Consider the following 20,872-nt stretch of genomic DNA (forward strand, 5'->3'; position numbering starts at 1 on the left):
GAGGGGATAGTTAGGGAAGGTTGGACTTGAGAGACAAAGTCACTCACGGCCAGAGTTCCTTTCAACTCTATACCCGTACAACTTTTCCACATCAAAGTCGGCTGTTAGCAACTGGTACATAGTCTTAACATGACAGAAGCGACGTATCACAATCATTACAGTAGAGAGAATGGTCATGGTGGCACACCACTGGACCAGCTGATTTTCTCCACACTCGACAAGTTGAGAACTGCCTGCTGAATGGCTGGGTGCCAGCTTATCTAGCCCAGGGCAGAAGGATATTTCCAGGACTGTTTGCACACACGTGATGGCCAGGAAATACTTCATTGATTGTTGCTCCCCCTTCCTCTGCCGCTGGTTGATGCACTCTGATGGACATCAGCCACACCTATGTGTTTGTTGTCAACTGTGGTACTTGCTTGTAAACACTTTCACATCAGCCAGACTTCACAGTGGAGTCAGCAACCTACATTGCTGTGTCTGTCTGCAGTGTTGCCACTGCAGTAGGCATCTGTGGTGACTGCAGCACACAGAGCAGGGAATCAAAGGTGTTATGTTAGTAAATAGTGTTGCAGTGCCAGTTCAGAGATGGTAAGAGATACACAGAGAGAAGTTCACATAAATTAAAGAGGAAGGTAAACGGAAATTGGAATAGCAAGAGAAGAGTAATTTATTAAATAATGAACTTCTATCACTTGGAAAAAAGTGGGATGTTACAGGACATTAAGGTCACAAAGGTTTTGAGATTTGAGGATGTAATGGAGAGTAAAGTTCTCTTCTACAAGGGAAACTAGTGCTGGTGAGACAAACTAAATGGCTTATTTGCTGTAGAAAGCTCTTAGCTACTGGGTGTTTGATGTTATCAGGGTGAACAGTCCTTATGTGTCCTTTCATGTGCTCAGCAAATTTAATGGAAATCATTTCTATGTAAAAAGCTGTGCAGTGAACATATATTACATGGTAAACAACATGAATGACTGGCTCATGTTTTCCTGCCTGTCATGCAGGATTTACCAGTGGTGAATCTTCAAGAGTAAGTGGTAGTGGATGGGTGGGAACATGGCCTTTGGGAACAATTGTGTGGATATATGGATATTAACCTTGGAGTAGGGGGGATTCCCCTGCCCACTAGTAATCAGTCTTTTGACTGTCTTGATGTGACCTGCCATGAATTCCTCTTGTGTGCCAACCCTTTCATCTCAGAGTAGCACTTTGCAACCTACATCCTCAATTATTTGCAGAATATATCCCAATCTCTGTCTTCCTTTGTAGTTTTTACCCTCTACAGCTCCCTCTAATGTCATGGAAGTTACTCCATGAGGTCTTAATAGATGTACTATCATCCTGTTCTCCTCCGTGTTCATGTTTCCCATATATTCCTTTCCTCCCCTATTCTGCATAGAACCTCCTCAGTCCTTGCTTATCAGTCCACATAATTTTGATCACTCTTGTTTAGCACTACATGTCAAATACTTCTATTCTCTTCTGTTCCATTTTTCTCATAGTCCATGTCTTACTACCATACAAAGCTGTGCTCCAAACATACGTTCTCAGAAATTCCTTCCTCAAATTAAGGTATATGTCTGATACTAATACACTTCTTTTGGCCAGGAATGCCCTTTTTGCCAGTGCTAGTCTGCTTTGTATGTCCTCCTTACTCCATCCGTCATAGGTTATTTTGCTGCCAAGGTAGCAGAATTCCTTAACTTTATCTACTTCAGGAGCGTCAATCCTGATGTTAAGTTCCTCACTGTTCTCATTCCTGCTACTTCTCATTACTTTTGTCTTTCTTCGATTTACTCTCTGTCCCTATCCTGTACTCATTAGATTGTTTATTTCATTCAATACAAACTGTAATTCTTCTTCACTTTCAATGGTGTTAGCAATGTCTTCGGCAAATTTCACCATTGATTTTCTTTTATTTCCATCATCGCTTCTTTGATGTTTAGACTGAACAGTAGAGGTGAAAGACTACACCCCTGTCTTACCCCCTTTTTAATCCATACACTTCATTCTCGGTCTTCCACTCCTATTGTTCCCTCTCCGTTATCGTATATAATGTATGTTACCCATCTTCCCGTTATCGTATGTAATGTATATTAGCCATCTTTCCCTATAGCTTACTCCTGTTTTTCTCAGGATTGCACACATCCTCCACCGTTTTACATTGTCAAACGCTTTCTACAGATCGTCAAATTGTATGAACATGTCTTGATTTTTCTTCAGTCTTGCTTTCATTATCAGCAGCCTTTACCTTTTCCTAAAGCCAAACTGGTTGTCATCTAACAGAGCCTCAATTTTCTGCTCCATTCTGCTGTATATTATTCTTGTCAAGAACTTGGCTGTATGAGCTGTGAACCTGATTGTGCGAAGATTCTCACACTTGTCAGCTCTTGCAACATTGGGAATTGTGTTGATGAGGTTTTTCTGAAAGTCTGATGGTATATCACCAGTGTCATACATTCTACACAATGTGAATAATCTTTTTGTTGCCATTTCCTCACTGATGTTAGAAATTACGATTGACTGTTATCTGTTCTGTCTGCCTTATCTGCTTTTAAGACTTGCAAAGCAGTTCTAAATTCTGATACTGGAGTAGTGCCTATCTCTTCTCTATCAAATCCTGTTTCTTCTTCTATCACATCATCACATTAGACGTTGTCGTCGTCGCTCCCCGTGCCCAATAGTACTAACTGTACTCTTTTCACCTATCTGCTGTGTGCTCTGCATTGAACAATGGAATTCCCATTGTATTCTTAATGTTACTGCCCTTGCTTTTAATTTCACCAATGGTTGTTTTGACATTTCAGTCCTTCCAAAAGTGATTTCTTTTTTTGATTTCTGCATGTTTTTCATGTATTCATTTCACCTCAGATTTCCTGCAGTTCCTATTTATTACATTCCTGAGTGACTTGTATTTCTGTATTCCTGAATTTCCCTGAACATTTTTGTACTTCATTCTTTTGTTGATCAACAATCAGATGGAGTATTTCTTCTGTTACCCAAGGTTTCTTCGCAGTTACCTTCATTGTACTTACGTTTTTCTCTCCAACTTCTCTGATTGCCCTTTTTAGAGATGGCCATTCCTCTTCAGCTGAACTGCCCAGTGAGCTATTCATTATAGCAGTCTGTAGCCTCAGAGAACTTCAGGCATATTTCTTCATTCCTTAGTACTTCTGTATCACACTTCTTTGTGCATTGATTCTTCCTGACTAGTCTCTTAAACTTCAGCCCACTCTTCATCATTACTAAACTGTGATGTGAGTCTATATCTGCTCCTGGGTATGTCTTACAATCCAATATCTGATTTCAGAATCTCTGCCTGACCATGATGTAATCTAACTCAAATAGTCCTGCATCTCCCAGCCTTTTCCCAAGTGTACCTCATCCTCCTCTTCTGACTGTTGAACAGAGTATTCATTATAACCTCTGAAATTTATAGCTGTACTCAGTTAGTCTTTCTACTCTCTCGTTCCTACTACCAAGCCCATATTCACCCTTAATCTTTTCTTTTATTCCTTCCCCTACAGCTGCATTCCAATCCTCCATGACTATGAGATTTTCATCTCTCTTTGTGCACTGAATTACCTGTTCAATATCCTCGTATATTTTCTCTCTCTTTTCATCTTCTACTTACATTGATGGCACGTATAACTGAACTGTTGTTGTTGGTGTTGATTTGCTATCGATTCTGATAATAATAACAGTCTCACTGAACATTTCACAGTAACTCACTCTCTGTCCTACCTAACGAATTCTACTCCCATTATACCATTTCTGACAAGAAATCCTTGCCTTCTTTCCATTTCCCTTCACTGATGTCCACAATATTTAGATTTAGCCTTAGAATTTCCACTTTCAGATTTTCTAGCTTACCTACCACATTCAAACTTCTGGCATTCCATGCCTCAACTTGTAGAATGTTATCGTTTAATTGCTTATTCACTCTTTTTCTCATAGTCACCCCCTTCTTGGCAGTACCCTCCCAGAGATCTGAATGGGAAACTAGTCTAGGATCTTTTTCCAACGGAGAGAGCATCATGACGCTTTTTCAGTTACAGGCCACATATCCTGGGAATAATTATTATGTGTCTTCAATGCAGTGTTTCTGTTGCCTTCTGCACCCTCATGCTGTTGATCATTGCTGATACTTCTGCCTTTTAGGGGCAGTTTCCTGTCGCAAGGGCAAGAGAGTGCCTTAGACCTTTGTTACTCCTCCTTCCTCTTTGACAAGGCTGTTCGCAGAATGAAGAAGTCTTCAACCGCCATTGCTGATGATTTTTATTCAAAATTTAAGAGGTGTTGCAGTTCGAATCCGGGACTGAGAACTTTTTGATTACTAATCAAAGACACTACCCCATACACCACAGGTCTCAGTTCTATGATTTTCAAAAATAACGTAGTTTGTCAAGGATGTTGTGGAGGTCAGAAGATTGGTTGAGAAATGGCGAAAATGATTACCAGATATATCAAATATGTCACAATTGTACAAAACGTATCACCATTTTGCCAGCTTTCATTTCTTCCGCACCTCACAACAGTGCTCCGTTTGTGATGTCTTGTGAATGACACATTTTGTAGTTGGAGGCAGAATTTACATACATATTCATTTGAGTTACCACAGTAATGGTTACTTTAAATATTCAGGGTAATATATTAAGTCCTCTTCTGTTTGACAGATATGTGGAATTTGCTGGTTGCATAGAACAATAACCTGACCTTTAATCAGTCCCCTATGAGAAATTATAAAACACAGAATCACCTACTGTTGCAGACACTATAGTATGATTAAAATAACTTAAGACTTTTAGCACTTCAGCAGGGAGCAAGTAGAGGGTAATATTGACACCAACACATGCTGAGTATGACACACTGAAGCCACTGATACTACTGTTTACTGGGTGGGACAGGATGAACTAGTCTGACTGAACTGGTGATGGTGCAGAAGGGGAAACTGGCTCACAATTGGAATTACTGCAGCAATGGTGTTACCTCTGCTCCTGCAAGCCAAAACAATCTGTATTTTATCACTACAACTTGTAGCTGCATTCTGTACCTTATGATACATATCACATTTTACCTAATTCAAGTTCTATATTGTGTTGTTTGTGGTCTCATTAATTAAGCTTTGTGCTTTTATTTCAGAAAAAGATGAAGAAAAGGATAAAGTGGATGAACAAGATGATGAATCAAAGGGATCACCTGCTCCAGACACAAACAAATCAAATGTGGTTAAGAAGAAAAAGCAGGTGATCAGAGATGACACTGATGATAGTGAAGGCTTAGATGGTAGTGACGATGAAATGCAACAACTAGAGGAAGAAATGGAGCGATTAGTCGAGGATGACAAAAATCATGTTGAATCTGTTTTGGAAAGCAGTGTTCCTACTGAACCAGAAGTATGCCCAGACAACCCAAGTGAGAGGTTGAAGGAATCACTAAAGCTAGTAGAAATCTTGGAGGATTCAACTACTGAAGCCCCTTCTACTGAAACACCAGCAGATGTCATACCAGAAGCTCTGCCTATTGCTGTAGTGCCCACACCCAACCAAGAGACAAAGAGGAAATACGTGAGGAAGAAACCACTTCCAGAGAAGAAGGAAAGGAAGAAACCAGTTCGTAAAAACCAAAAAGAGCCTGAAATGGGCGCAGGAACATTTTCAGAGCAGCAGCGACGACTATCTGCCCAAGAAGATCAACAGTCATTCTGCCAACTGTCAGATGAGAGCAGTCCTCCCCCTCCTCCTGGAGCTGGCGTACAGGCTCTCAGAGGTATGCTTGAAGTACCACCACTTAGAGGAATGATGGGCATGCAGCAGTCATTCAAAAATTACATGGAACCACAGCAAGGTGTAACACCACCATCACCACAAGCACCAACAATAGGACAATTGCCAGGTTCAGTCCCAACACAGATGCAGAAACAGCAGCCAGAACAACAGCAGCAGCAGCAACAACAACAACAACAACAACAGCAGCAGCAGCAGCAGCAGCAGCAGCAACAACAACCGCAACAACAACAACAACAGCAGCAGCAGCAGCAGCAGCAACGACCACAGCAGCAGCAACAACAACAAATTTCTCATCAGCAAATTCAGCAGCTTTCCCATACACTCCATCCGCCGTTGCAGCAGCCACCACCACAGCAGACACAACTTCAGCAACAGCAATTACAACAGACACCACCTAAACAGCTACAGCAGCAGCAGGTGCAACCACCACAGCCACAGCAACAAAAGACACAACTGCCACAGCAGCAACTACAACAGTCTCCTCAGCCACTGCCATCTCAGCAGCCACATTCTCAAAACCAACAAAAGCAATCTCAGCAACAGCAGCAGCCACTACAGAAACAGCCACAGCAACATCAACAACTCCAAAATCGCCAGCAGGTGCCACCCATACCATTACTGCAGCAAACCCAGCCACCTCAACCACAACTGCAGCAGCAACCTATCTTACATCAAGGTCAACCACCAGCCATGCAGAGACTTGAGGCAATGCATGTTAAAAGCATACACAATCCTCCAAACGTGGTCGGAATGCAGATAGATAGAGCTAATGATCCTCCTCCTGTCTCAGGTGAGCAGAATATTATAAGAATGAGTGGTGAAGTGCAGTCACCACCAAAACGAAAAGGCAGAGGTCGAGGAAAGGCAACATTGGCTGCAGCGGCTGAAACTGCTATTGGTGTGGGTGATCAGACGCGATATCCCCCACAATCCCAGCAGCAGCAGCAGCAGCAGCAGCAGCAGCCACAGCAGCAGCAGCAGCAACAGCAGCCACAACAGCAGCAGCAGCAGCAACAACAACAACAACAACAACAACAACAACAGCAACAACAACAACAGCCACAGCAGCAGCAGTCGTCACCACAGCCCCAACACTACCCTACACATGCAACTCCTGTCAATAACAATGCTACAGGCAGTGTAATAACACGGATGCTACAAGCACAACCAGTTTCTCAGCATTCTCCACAGAGCTTTACTGCAGCAGCAGCAGCAATGGGACATAAATATTTTGGATCAAATCCTGACCAAAGATATGCACCTGTTTCACCTGGGAAACCTGGAAGGATACCATCTCCATATAGGTAAGGGAATGACTAGTTTACTAATATATTTTAGAAGATAGATTACAACACTTCACTTTTTAATATATGTACTGCCCCCCTTCCCTCCTCTCTCTCTCTCTCTCTCTCTCTCTCTCTCTCTCTCTGTCTGTGTGTGTGTGTGTGTGTGTGTGTGTGTGTGTGTGTGTGTGAATATCAACAAGCAGCTGTTAGATACAACAAGCCATTGGGGTATGATGGATATTTTATTGAGTTTTATGCAACAGGAGAGATTGCCATTTGTAGTTTCTGCTATTTATTCTGTACTTTTGAAATAGCGGGCTGTCCATTATAGAGGCTGCAAACATGGGCAACTTAAAAAGGTCCAATAAAATTGATTTCTTGATTGTGGAATGTAATCTCTCATTGTAGAATACGAGACCATGGGAAACTTGTGCATTGATGAATGCACACATCAAGGACAACTCCAGGGACGATTTTGTTTCTGAATGGTGATAAATGGCTGAAAAGAAATGATTCAAGTGAACATTTTGAGCGGCTTAAATTGTTAGTAGTGAGGTACTGTTCACAGAAAACTGTTGGGTAGCCAAAATTGTATTCTGAAAGCCAGGTAGTGGCAGTTCACCTTAAGCCTAGAAAAAGCAGTGCCAGAATACATTGAAAAATCCGGTAACTTTTTGAGTGCATCATTATTCAACTCATTGATAGAGCTGCTTTTTTTTGTTCAGTTACCAGAGGACTTCAGCATGCTTCTGCTAACCAAAGAATCACAAATACTTGCTATATGTACACATGTGGTATGTAACTGGGGGTGGGGAGGGGCTTTCATATATTAATCTGCTTTCAAATTTATCTGACTTCCCTGGAGGAATCAATGGTTGATTCATTAATCATACATATGTCGCAGGAATCATAAACATAACATTAAAAATGTCTATTAATGAAATAAGAATTATATGAGCAGTTGAAACAATCCACATAACTGCATAAAATTTGGAAGTAAATGTTTCTTTATTCATCATTGTGGATTGCAAGTATATCAGTCTTTCTGGGAGATGATAAAGAAACTCACACCATAACCTATCAGTTTCACACTGATATTGAATTGTCAAGTTGCTCTTGCAAGTTTTCTATTGATTAATGTCCCTTTCACTTGTAGTTCATCACCTTCAGTTACATACACTTGATGTGCCAAAGAAACTGATATAGGCATGCATATTCAAATACAGAGATATTTAAACAGGCAGAATACGGTGCTGTGGTCGGCAATGCCTGAATAAGACAACAAGAGTCTGGCGCAGTTGTTAGACCAGTTAGTTATTGCTGCAACAATGGCAGGTTATCAAGATTTAAATGAGTTTGAATGTGGTGTTATAGTTGGCGCACGAACGTTGGTACACAGCATCTCCTAGGTAGTGATGAAGTGGGGATTCTCCCATAAGACCATTTCATGAGTGTCTGTGAATATCAGGAATCCGGTAAAATATCAAATCTCTGACAATGCTGCGGCCTGAAAAAGATCCTGCAAGAACGGGACCAACGATGACTGAAAAGAATCCTTCAACGTGACAGAAATGCAACCCTTCTGCGAATTGATGCAGATTTCAGCACTGGGCCGTCAACAAATGCCAGTTTACGAACCATTCAACGAAACATCATGAAGCCAAAGGCCCGCTCGTGTACCCTTGATGACTACATGACAGAAAACTGTACACCTCGCCCGCCAACACCGACATTGGACTGTTGTGGATGGGAAACATGTTGCCTGGTTGGATGAGTCCGTTTCAAATTGTATCAAACTGATTGGTGTGTATGGGTATGGAGACAACCTCATGAATCCATGGACCCTGCTTGTGAGCAGGAGACTGCTGCTGGTTGGATTATGTAATGGTGTGGTGCATGTGCAGGTGGAGTGATACGGGACCCATGATGCGTCTAAATATGACTCTGTCAGGCGACACGTACATAAGCATCCTGTCTGATCACCTGCATCCATTCATGTCCGTTGTGCATTCCGACGGACTTGGACAATTCCAGCAGGACAATACACCCCATACATCCAGAATTGCTACAGAGTGACTCCAGGAATGCTCTTCTGAGTTTAAACATTTCCACTGGCCACCAAACTCCCCAGACATGAGCATTATTGAGCATGTCAGGGATGCCTTGCAACATGCTGATCAGAAGAGATCTCCACCCCCCACCCCTACCCTGTGCCCTTATGGATTTATGGACAGCCCTGCACGATTCATGGTGTCAATCCTCCAGCACTACTTCAGACATTAGTAGAGTCCATGCCACATTGTGTTGCAGCACTTCTGCTTGCTCGTGGGAGCCCTACACGATATGAGGCAGGTGTACCAGTTTCTTTGGCTCATCAATGTATAATTTATTTACATTTGTGTACCTTAAATGTGTTCTGTTAGAGATTTAACTGTTGCTTTTAAACTTTTCCATTAAACTTTTGCATTTTTTGTAATAAACAACAGGCAGCCACCAGGTCCACCATCTGCTAGCAGCCCTGGTATGATGCAGCAACACTACACCTCAAGACCTGGACTCATCAGACCACCTCCAGCAAATACTGCACCCATCAGCCAACCGATGCGGTCAAGAGTCCCAGCTACACAGCCAACATCATTGTATCATGGGTCACATCACCCACTTGATCCTTCCCCTTCAGGCGGTGGCCCCATTTCAGTGGCCCCAGGACCAAGTGTTGTGCAACGGCCAGCGGACGGCAGCCAGCAGCCGGCGCCCACTATGGCTGTGCCTGTCGCTACAGGCAGTCCTCTCGGAGGAAAGCCGACTGCTGGAGCTGTTCCTGTATCTCTAAGTACTCCGTCTCCACAGCCTCCCCCACCTTACACCAGGCCTCGTTTCCCATCAGATGTTCCTCAGGCGGCTCCAGGTGCCCCGCCAGCTGCACGACATTCATTTTCTCCTGCAGCTCACATGCATGCACAACCATCTCCTCCTCCTCCGCAGCATCAGCAATCCCCACATCATTCGCTTCAACAGGGAAGAGTTCCCAGCAATTACCCGCCATATCATGCTCCCCCGCCTCCTCCTCCCCCTCCGAGCTATCATTACGGAAACTACCCACCACATCCGTCGGTAACAGTTGCTGATGAAGGCCTCCAGCATTCACCATATCAGCCACCTGCTTATACAGACCAGTATGTGAATCCTGCTGTAGAGCCACCTCATATACAGCAGTTACCAGATCACAGCACAAGTGAATCAAGGCCATATGAAGAGGACAGTGGAGGGGAGTTTGGCGGCCTTGTCTCGTACTTCTCCAGTCAGCGGGAAGATGACTTGGATGCGTAGCAACCTTTGTGTCTGATGACTCATATTATTTATTTTTATTGGCAGCTAGGATATATTTGTTTGTGTGTGTGTGTGTGTGTGTTGCTTGCGCACATGTGTGTGCAAGCATGCGTGTGTGTGTGTGTGTGTGTGTGTGTGTGTGTGTGTGTGTGTGTGTGCACATGCATGTGCAAAAGTATGCAGGGATGTGTGTGCATGTCACACAGACTTGTCTTTACTTGTTCTCCCACTCACATATTCCTGAGTGGTTGATGCATGATGAATTTGCAGAACAAACTATTAAGTATTAAGGTTGTGTGGTACTATAACTGTTTTGAAACTTTGTGCAATTGATAATTTACTGGAATGTATGCACACCAGTGACCCAAGTTGTGATTTTTTTGTCTGAAAACTGTAAATATGTGTATATATAAAATCGCTGTATATTTACTATGTATACATATAAACTCAGAAACATTTACATGTACTCAGATATGGCTATACATATTTCATTGTGATTCTATTTAAACAGGTGTCACAGAATTTTAATGTTAAATGTTGTAGTATGTGTGGATGGAGTGATTTCCAGAGTGAAGAGAAGTTTTATATGAATTGTTTATATAGTACCGTTATTAGGTACAACATTTTCATATTTTAGTGTGTCTATACTTTTATTTTAATTTTATGTGACATTTATATTCCTCAACTATTGGAGAGCATCGTGAAGGAATGAATGTGGCTGATCTGTTATAAGCAGTCTGTAGTTTAGTAATCTGCATTTATCACAATTTAATTATCACAGACCTTTCATTAACTTTCAGTCTGAATTTATTATACACAGCTGATGTGCTGATACAGTTTTTGTAATTGTGATTAAAAGTGCTGTCCTATACACCAAAAACAAGCAAAAAGTGTGTTGAGTTTTGTTTCAGGAAAGCAGCAATGACACATTTCTTTCCTTTAAACCAAAGACCTCTATTATGTTACATCACTGGCAGTATTTTCAAAGTAACTTCATAGCAAAATTGAGAATATATAATAAATAACTGCATTGGTCTTATAAATTTCATTTTACTTCAAAAATAAAAGCTAAATTCATTAAAAAATATATATTTTTTTGTGCTGGTGTTATAAAATTTTTGTGACTTTGAATAATTTTGGACCTCATGGGGGGAGGGGGGGGGGGAATAGTTAATTATAAAATGAAATGTGACAAATGCAGTTCAACTTGGTGTAAAAAATAAGAAAACATGGCAGTATTAGGACATTTTAAGCTGTTATTGAAATGTGCTGATGATATGCAATCAACTAAAATATTAAGAATTTAAGTATATGTTCATCACATTTTTGTGTCATGTTTCTGATTAATTTCTCAACACACAGTAACATATGTAGAATTTGTAAAGAACTGTGAACATAGTTTATGACTGTTTGTGAATAAATTTGCATCTAGTGTATACATTTAAAGATTATCTTGTGTAGTACTTTTTCCTTTCTTTGGTTTCATAGTATTGCAGAATTCCTAACAAAGAAAAATATGACTAGATTTCACTTTACACCAGACACTCAGGCTCTTTGCTTTGCACAGATAATTCAGAAAATAGCTTACAATGTCAAGAGGATAAAGCTTGTTGATGATGTCTGATCCCATACCATACATTAGTATTATAAAAGTATTATGGTGTATGTAATACTTTACACAATTTAATGCATTTAGATTTTTGTTTATTACTTGGTCTTTTGAGAGTAAGTTACCAGTATTTTTGGTTACTATTTTTTACTGTGAAATAACTACATTCAGAGGCACAAACAGCATCACACATGGCATAAACAGTATCCTCTGTAAAATATTTCACTGACACTATCAAATGGAATTACATGGTACCTACACTTTTTTCATTTATTGGCAAATATCTGCAATATTCAACAGGGCGTCAGAAAGATGACAAAGATATTAAGATTTGTTTGCCACTAGCCATAAAATTTTAGTGCCAGACAGAGAGCAGATGACTGAAAACATATTTGCAGGATAAAGAAGTACTTGCTATTTACTTCAATAAAATTTAGCACTCAGTGTTAACTACCAAAGTGTAGTGGCATTGTATGAGAAGTACAATAAGGTTTTGAAATCAAGAAAAGTGGACAGGTATGTGCACTCCTTTTTACATTGAGTTAGTGTACTATGTACTCAATTCAGTTACTTTCCTTTTTACATTGAGTTAGTGTAACATGTACTCAGTTCAATTACTTTGATGAACACCAGATGCTTACGTAGTGTAATCTTGATTCAAATTGGGTAACATAAAACAATCAATCATTAGCTAATGCTTCTCGTGGGAGTCTTCCCTTTCCAGTATTTTGCTCTGTTGTTTTCTCTGTTTCCTGTGGGAAGTTGATTGGGTTTTTGTACTGCAAGGAATGTAGGAGATTATTAATTGTTATTGAGAAAGACTATGTTAACAGTGCAAACTTTGTGCTTAAATTTAAAAAGACCATAAAATATCATGTAACTTCTTGGTGCGATCATGAAAACAAAGTGGATAAAGTAGATGGCTGATTGGCACATAATACTGTCATGTTATAACTATCATTTTCAGAGGGATGCCCAAATGAGGTGGTGCAATGGTACGACACTAGACTCATATTTGATGCAGTTTGCCATTAAATGCTCACATGGCAGGCAGCAGTAATTAAGTTGCCTAAACTCATTTCTGTCTTCACAGACTGCTGTGACTTGACAATTCGGTTCCTATTACCTTATATAACACAATACGTTTTGGTTTTCTCAGAGAAAATTTTGAAGTTAATTTACTTCTTAGAGCTTCTGAAACTTTATGCAATACAAATACAGGGTGTACATGAAGTCTGGAAACACTTTCAATTATTTATTGCACAAGAACTAAACATTATACAGATGTCATACATATTGTATTTTGAAGAGAAACTCTGAAAGTTTTTTTTACAAACATTCGATATGCGAACCATGAGTGATCCAGCAGACGTCAATACGGTAATTGAATTCTTGCCATACCCGTCCCAGCATGGCATCGTCGACTGTGGCAGTCGCTTCCTGTGTTCTCTCTCGGAGCTCTGCTACATCAAATGGTAGAGGCGGTACATACACCAGATCTTTAATGTGTTCCCACTGAAATAAGTCAAATGGAGTGAGATCTGGTGTTTTTGTCAAACTCCAACACACAGAGAACTCGCTCTGCACCTGAACTCGCCATGTTTGCGACTAGCGCTGGCTATCGGCAAATTACCAAACTACGCTGTGGCAGTATACATGAAAAGACACTTTCAGGGTTTCTCTTCAAAATGACATATGTATGATATCTGCACACTGTTTGGTGCTTGTGCAATAAATAATTGAAAGTGTTCCTAGACTTAATGCACACCCTGTACACTTGACAAGTAATGAAAAATTTAAAGCTCTTCCGTCTTTGAGTTGTCTCGTATTTTTGTAGCAGCGTATTGGGGAGGGTGGCATTACAATCACCCTCAGATAAAGATTTCTTCATGTGTGCAAAAAAGTGGCAGTCCTTTATCTTTAAATGTAAAATATATTGATTCCTCTATTTACTCACCTACCTCACTCTGTCTTAGTTTTTTATTGAATACTTGGACAGATTTGTGTGACTGTAGGGTATTTCCAGATACATCAAAGCATTCTACAAGGTATGCCAGAAAGAACTCTCTGTAGAAATAAATAAGCAGTAGAATTTGGAAGAAAAATTGTACTGCTGAAAAAAAGCTGGTTGTGATTCTGCCTCATGGTCACCAGTCACTGTAAGAGAAACACAGATGATACATCTGTACTCTGTTGTCATTCTATACTTTATGTTGTTAAATATATTTAAAAGAGCCACAATATAGTAGATCAGTTCAGTGCATATCTACAAGAATCGCCATTTGTTCAATATACTCTCAATATCCTCTCTACTTTGACCATCTACTGTTCTACAAAATAACCTCTTATAAATGCATTGTGTACACCATTTATTGTGGGTGCAAGAACACTGCAATTGAAACATGGTAAAATGTTGCTTTTGCTGATTAGACACAATGCATGTCGGTATACATGTGGGACAGGATATTAGTGTGTCAAAATGTGCAAAGCATTGGATGCTGTTGGTCAACAGGCCAGTGGGTATATACCCAAATGTGAGAGTGCAAAATTTCTCAAATGCAGCAAAAACATTCAGTTCCAGTCTGAAGCCTAGTCCAATACTGTACACTAAGAATGATCCAGATGACAGTGGAAAATCCGGTTAGCAGTATACCATCCAGTTTCATAAAAATAATGAATTATTTGTAGATTCTGTCAAGTACATATCCACGCAGCTAACCTACATGATGAAGTTCATCATAAACAGACTTACTTAGCAATTTACCTGAATCATTAGTGTCCTCATTTTTCACATAAACTACAGTCAAAAAGCCTCTCTAAGATGGATGGATGCTATAATTAGAATGAAACTTTGCTATACAGGGTGGTCAGAAACAGTCAGAAATGCTTATGGGGGCTTTTCTGGGTAGGTTGTGCTGAGAAATAATTGTTAAGAAAAAAATTCAGTATGTTGTGCCATTTCTGAGGTAATTAGCATTGAAGTTAGCCTGTCAGCCATTGAGCATACATATTCAAGTGACCCACCAGATACAACTAGTATCAGCTGGTCTCACAGCATGAGACTGCTCAGCCAATGGCTCAGGTTCAGTTCTTACTACAATCCTGTGTCCAATTTTTGTATCATTCTCTTTTTAGGTTTTAGGAAACCAGATGAAGAATACATTTGGTGACATCATCTCTGGCAGGCCACTTGAATTTAATTTCTAATTAACTCAGAAAGGGTGCAGTACATCAAATTTCTTTCTTAACACACATTTCTCAGCACAACCTACCCTGCATCAAACTTTCAAGCTTTATAGATTGTTTTGGATCACCCTGTACTCAATTCATTGGGTAAGTGCTAGACTACATAATCGAAATTGCCAGGATTCAATCCCCAGTTGACCCTATTTCATTCCCTCCTTCCCCCACCCCCCCACCCCCCCTCCCCCGAGGGCTCAGCATGCCAAAGATTGCAAAATGACTCAACTGAATGTATAAAGCAGAGATGCTTTCACTTCTAAAGGTGGGTTCATTATCTGACAATCTACTTAAAAAACTTCGTCCTGGTGCTGCCGTTCTGGGAGATTATAGTGTCTACTCAAGGTACATAAGCAAGGGGTTCCGCTTCAGCTAATTGTAATTTGGTTGCTCCCACTTACAACTTGCCAAGTATTTAGCATCTGTTCTTTACCCGCATGTTGGAAATCGGAAACATCATATTTCCAGTTCTGTGGTCTTTTTTAAGTGTTTGAAATCTTTGTGTCTTGTCCCCTCAGATTTGCTTGTTAGCTTTGATGTAGTGTCACTTTTTACCTGAGTTCCTCTGGAAGAATCCTCGCAGTTAATTGGTGAAAAATGGCATGAGGAAACAACTAATAAGTTTTATCTTTTGCTGACGTTGATGTACTTTTCATTCAATGACAAGTTTTTTGAAAAATTGATGAAGTGGCAATGGGGAATCCTATTATCCCCTATAGTCGTCAGTTTATTTATGGAAGATTTTGAAGACATGGTGCTGGTGTTCTTGTTGTGGTCTTCAGTCCAGAGACTGGTTTGATGCAGCTCTCCATGCTGCTCTATCCTGTGCAAGCTTCTTCATCTCTACCTACTGCAACTTATATCCTTCTGTATCTGTTTAGTGTATTCATCTCTTGTTCTTCCTCTACGATTTTTACCCTCCATGCTGCCCTCCAATGCTAAACTTGTGATCCGTTGATGCCTCAGAATATGTCCTATCAACCGGTCCCTTCTTCTTGTCAAGTTGTGCCACAAACTCCTCTTCTCCCCAATTCTATTCAATGCCTCCTCATTAGTTATATGATCTACCCATCTAATCTTCAGCATTCTTCTGTAGCACCACATTTCGAAAGCTTCTATTCTCTTCTTGTCCAAACTGTTTATCGTCCACGTTTCACTTCCATACATGGCTACTTTCAGAAATGACTTTCTGACACTTAAAACTATACTCGATGTTAACAAATTTCTCTTCTTCAGAAACGCTTTCCTTGCCATTGCCAGTCTGCAATTTATATCCTCTCTTCTTCGACCATCATCAGTTATTTTGCTCGTTTACTACTTTAAGTGTCTCATTTCCTAATCTAATTCCCTCAGCATCACCCGACTTAATTCGACTACATTCCATTATCCTTGTTTTGCTTTTGTTGATGTTCATCTTATATCCTCCTTTCAAGACATTGTCCATTCCGTTCAACTGCTCTTCCAAGTCCTTTGCTGTCTCTGACAGAATTACAATGTCATCGGCGAACCTCAAAGTTTTTATTTCTTCTCCATGGATTTTAATACCTACTCCGAATTTTTCTTTTGTATCCTTTACTGCTTGCTCAATATACAGATTGAATAACATCGGGGAGAGGCTACAACCCAGTCTCATTCCCTTCCCAAGCACTGCTTCCCTTTCATGCCCCTCGACTCTTATAACTGCCATTTGGTTTCTGTACAAATTGTAAATAGCCTTTCGCTCCCTGTATTTTACCCCTGCCACCTTTAGAATTTGAAAGAGAGTATTCCGATCAACATTGTCAAAAGCTTTCTCTAAGTCTACAAATGCTAGAAATGTAGGTTTGCCTTTCCTTAATCTAGCTTCTAAGATAAGTCGTAGGGTCAGTATTGCCTCACGTGTTCCAATCTTTCTACGGAATCCAAACTGATCTTCCCCGAGGTCAGCTTCTACCAGTTTTTCCATTCGTCTGTAAAGAATTCGTGTTAGTGATGTTTAAAGCTTTCCCGGCGTACTGATTGTTCCATAAAAACACGGGAGAACTGCCGGATATCAGTAACTTCCTGCCACGATATTTCGGCACAGAGTCTTCTGGCCATCTTCAGGTGAATGCCACTGTAGTAGTACTGGCGAGTACGCACTGAGCTCCGCTATTTAAAGCCTTCTGAGGTGACATTGCGCATGCGCTGCTCAGTGTGCGAGTTCATAACGGCTCCGTGCCCTGCGCCTCGCGCCCTCCACTGCGAAAGCCTGGCGTATCGGTGTCAGGTCGATTTCCATCTTTATGCAGATAACTACGTCGACTACGAAGTTTCTCTATAACAGGATTCCAAGCAGAGTTCAGCTGATAACCGCTATCTCGATTGATGAGAGTCTCGTTGTCAGACAATCTTATTTCCACAGATTCATTGATAATCGAGCTCCAAAAGTTTGATGTATGGGCCAAAATTTTTGTGTCGTCGTAACTCATGGAATGGTCTGTGGAAATACAATGTTCGGCGATTGCGGACTTGGTGGGTTGGAGAAGGCGAGTATGCCGTTGGTGTTCCACAATGCGTTCCTGCACAGTTCGTGTTGTTTGCCCTATATATGATTTGCCGCATTCACACGGAATTTTGTAAACACCTGGTTTACGCAGGCCCAGGTCGTCTTTAACGGATCCACCAGTGATGAAATTTTGGAAGGAGGGCGAAAGATGACTCTCACTTGATACTTTCTCAATATTCTCTGCTTGGAATCCTGTTATAGAGAAACTTCGTAGTCGACGTAGTTATCTGCATAAAGATGGAAATCGACCTGACACCGATACGCCAGGCTTTCGCAGTGGAGGGCGCGAGGCGCAGGGCACGGAGCGGTTATGAACTCGCACACTGAGCAGCGCATGCGCAATGTCACCTCAGAAGGCTTTAAATAGCGGAGCTCAGTGCGTACTCGCCAGTACTACTACAGTGGCATTCACCTGAAGATGGCCAGGAGACTCTGCGCCGAAATATCGTGGCAGGAAGTTACTGATATCCGGCAGTTCTCCCGTGTTTTTATGGAACATTCGTGTTAGTATTTTGCAGCTGTGACTTATTAAACTGATGGTTTATTAAACTTATTAAACTGATAGTTCAGTAATCTCTACCATCTGCTTGCTCACCAGGTGGTAGAGTTTTGTCAGGACTGGCTCTCCCAAGGCTGTCAGTAGTTCTAATGGAATGTTGTCTACTTCTGGGGCCTTGTTTCAAGTCAGGTCTTTCAGTGCTCTATCAAACTCTTCACGCAGTATCGTATCTCCCATTTCATCTTCATCTACATCCTCTTCCGTTTCCATAATATTGTCCTCAAGTACATTGCCCTTGTATAGACCCTCTATATACTTCTTCCACCTTTCTGCTTTCCCTTCTTTGCTTAGAACTGGATTTCCATCTGAGCTCTTGATATTCGTACAAGTGGCTCTCTTATCTCCAAAGGTCTCTCTAATTTTCCTGTAGGCAGTATCTATCTTACCCCTAGTGAGATAAGCCTCTACATCCTTACATTTCTCCTCTAGCCATCCCTGCTTAGCCATTTTGCACTTCCTGTTGATCTCATTTTTGAGACGTTTGTATTCCTTTTTGCCTGCTTCATTTACTGCATTTTTATATTTTCTCCTTTCATCAATTAAATTCAATATTTCTTCTGTTACCTAAGGATTTCTACTAGCCCTCGTCTTTTTACCTACTTGATCCTCTGCTGCCTTCACTTCACTACTTCATCCCTCAAAGCTACCCATTCTTCTTGTACTGTACTTCTTTCCCCCATTTCTGTCAATTGTTCCCTTATGCTCTCCATGAAACTCTGTACAATCTCTGGTTTAGTCAGTTTATCCAGGTCCCATCTCCTTAAATTCCCACTTTTTTGCAGTTTCTTCAGTTTTAATCTACAGTTCATAACCAATAGATTGTGGTCAGAGACTTACAATTTAAAACCTGGTTCCTAAATCTCTGTCATACCATTATATAATCTATCTGATACCTTCTAGTATCTCAAGGATTCTTCCATGTATACGACCTTCTTTTATGATTCTTGAACCAAGTGTTAGCTATGATTAAGTTATGCTCTGTGCAAAATTCTACCAGACGGCTTCCTCTTTCATTTCCTACCCCCAATCCATATTCACCTACTATGTTTCTTCCATCTCTCCCTTCTCCTACTCTCGAATTCCAGTCACCCATGACTATTAAATTTTCGTCTCCCTTCACTACCTGAATAATTTCTTTTATCTCATCATACATTTCATCAATTTCTTCATCATCTGCAGAGCTAGTTGGCATATAAACTTGTACTACTGTAGTAGGCGTGGGCTTCGTGTCTGTCTTGGCCACAATAATGCGTTCACTATGCTGTTTGTAGTAGCTTACCCGCATTCCTATTTTTTTTTTATTCATTATTAAACCTACTCCTGCATTACCCCTATTTGATTTTGCATTTATAACACTGTATTCACCTGACCAAAAGTCTTGTTCCTCCTGCCACTGAACTTCACTAATTCTCACTATATCTAACTTTAACCTATCCATTTCCCTTTTTAAATTTTCTAACCTACCTGCTCGATTAAGGGATCTGACATCCCACGCTCCAATCCATAGAACGCCGGTTTTCTTTCTCCTGATAACGACGTCTTCTTCAGTAGTCCCCGCCCGGAGATCCGAATGGGGAGACTATTTTACCTCCGGAATATTTTACCCAAGAGGACACCATCATCATTTAACCATACAGTAAAGCTGCATGCCCTCGGGAAAAATTACAGTTGTAGTTTCCCCTTGCTTTCAGCCGTTCACAGTACCAGCACAGCAAGGCTGTTTTGGTTAGTGTTACAAGGCCAGATTACTCAATCATCCAGACTGTTGCCCCTGCAACTACTGAAAAGGTTGCTACCCCTCTTCAGGAACCACACATTTGTCTGGCCTCTCAACAGATACCCCTCCGTTGTGGTTGCACCTACGGTACGGCCATCTGTATCTGTTCTACATGGTGCTAATGGCAGCATTTTCAAAACCAATTTGTTTTTGGAGGTGCATCAATGATACATTCGTGGTATGGCCACATGGGAGAGATGGTCTTCAATGTTGCCTAGATCATTTTAATTGCCTTCATCCTAGCATCAAGTTCACGATGTTGAAGGTTCACTATGTTGCACCCCTGGGGTCCTATATGTTCACTTGCACTAAAGGTAAGTTACAATGATTTTTTGTGCATTTACTGTTGGCCTTCCACGGCATATAAATGAGCTGTCGTTTCACTTGAAGATGGCAGCCAGATGAACCGCTGAAATATTCTGTCAATATGACTTCATGATCCGACTTCAGACCTGAGAAGAATATTATGTTCTGGCACCAGTTTTGTAAAACCTAAAGTGAAACACATGCACTCAAACTATCTTTGCAGTTAGTCAATGACTTGTGCATATTTATTGAAAGACTGGGATGTGATGTTGTTCCTGTTGTGGTCTTCAGTCCTGAGACTGGTTTGATGCAGCTCTCCATGCTACTCTATCCTGTGCAAGCTTCTTCATCTCCCAGTACCTACTGCAGCCTACATCCTTCTGAATCTGCTTAGTGTATTCATCTCTTGGTCTCCCTCTACGATTTTTACCCTCCACGCTGCCCTC

At 40.9% G+C, this 20,872-nt stretch overlaps 1 protein-coding gene across 1 annotated transcript in view; it reads left to right on the top strand.

Moving 5' to 3' along the window:
• LOC126152217 (titin homolog) overlaps positions 1-11,819 on the top strand; it is a 157,167-nt gene extending 145,348 nt beyond the window's left edge. Inside the window, exons 18-19 of the mRNA XM_049915993.1 lie at positions 5,146-7,096; positions 9,565-11,819. Of these exons, the coding sequence (XP_049771950.1) occupies positions 5,146-7,096; positions 9,565-10,408 (2,795 nt within the window). The 3' untranslated portion in view covers positions 10,409-11,819. The remainder of the gene's footprint in view (positions 1-5,145; positions 7,097-9,564) is intronic.
• Positions 11,820-20,872: the final 9,053 nt, after the last annotated feature.

Source organism: Schistocerca cancellata, chromosome 2, assembly GCF_023864275.1.
Source record: "Schistocerca cancellata isolate TAMUIC-IGC-003103 chromosome 2, iqSchCanc2.1, whole genome shotgun sequence".
Classification (NCBI taxonomy): domain Eukaryota; kingdom Metazoa; phylum Arthropoda; class Insecta; order Orthoptera; family Acrididae; genus Schistocerca; species Schistocerca cancellata.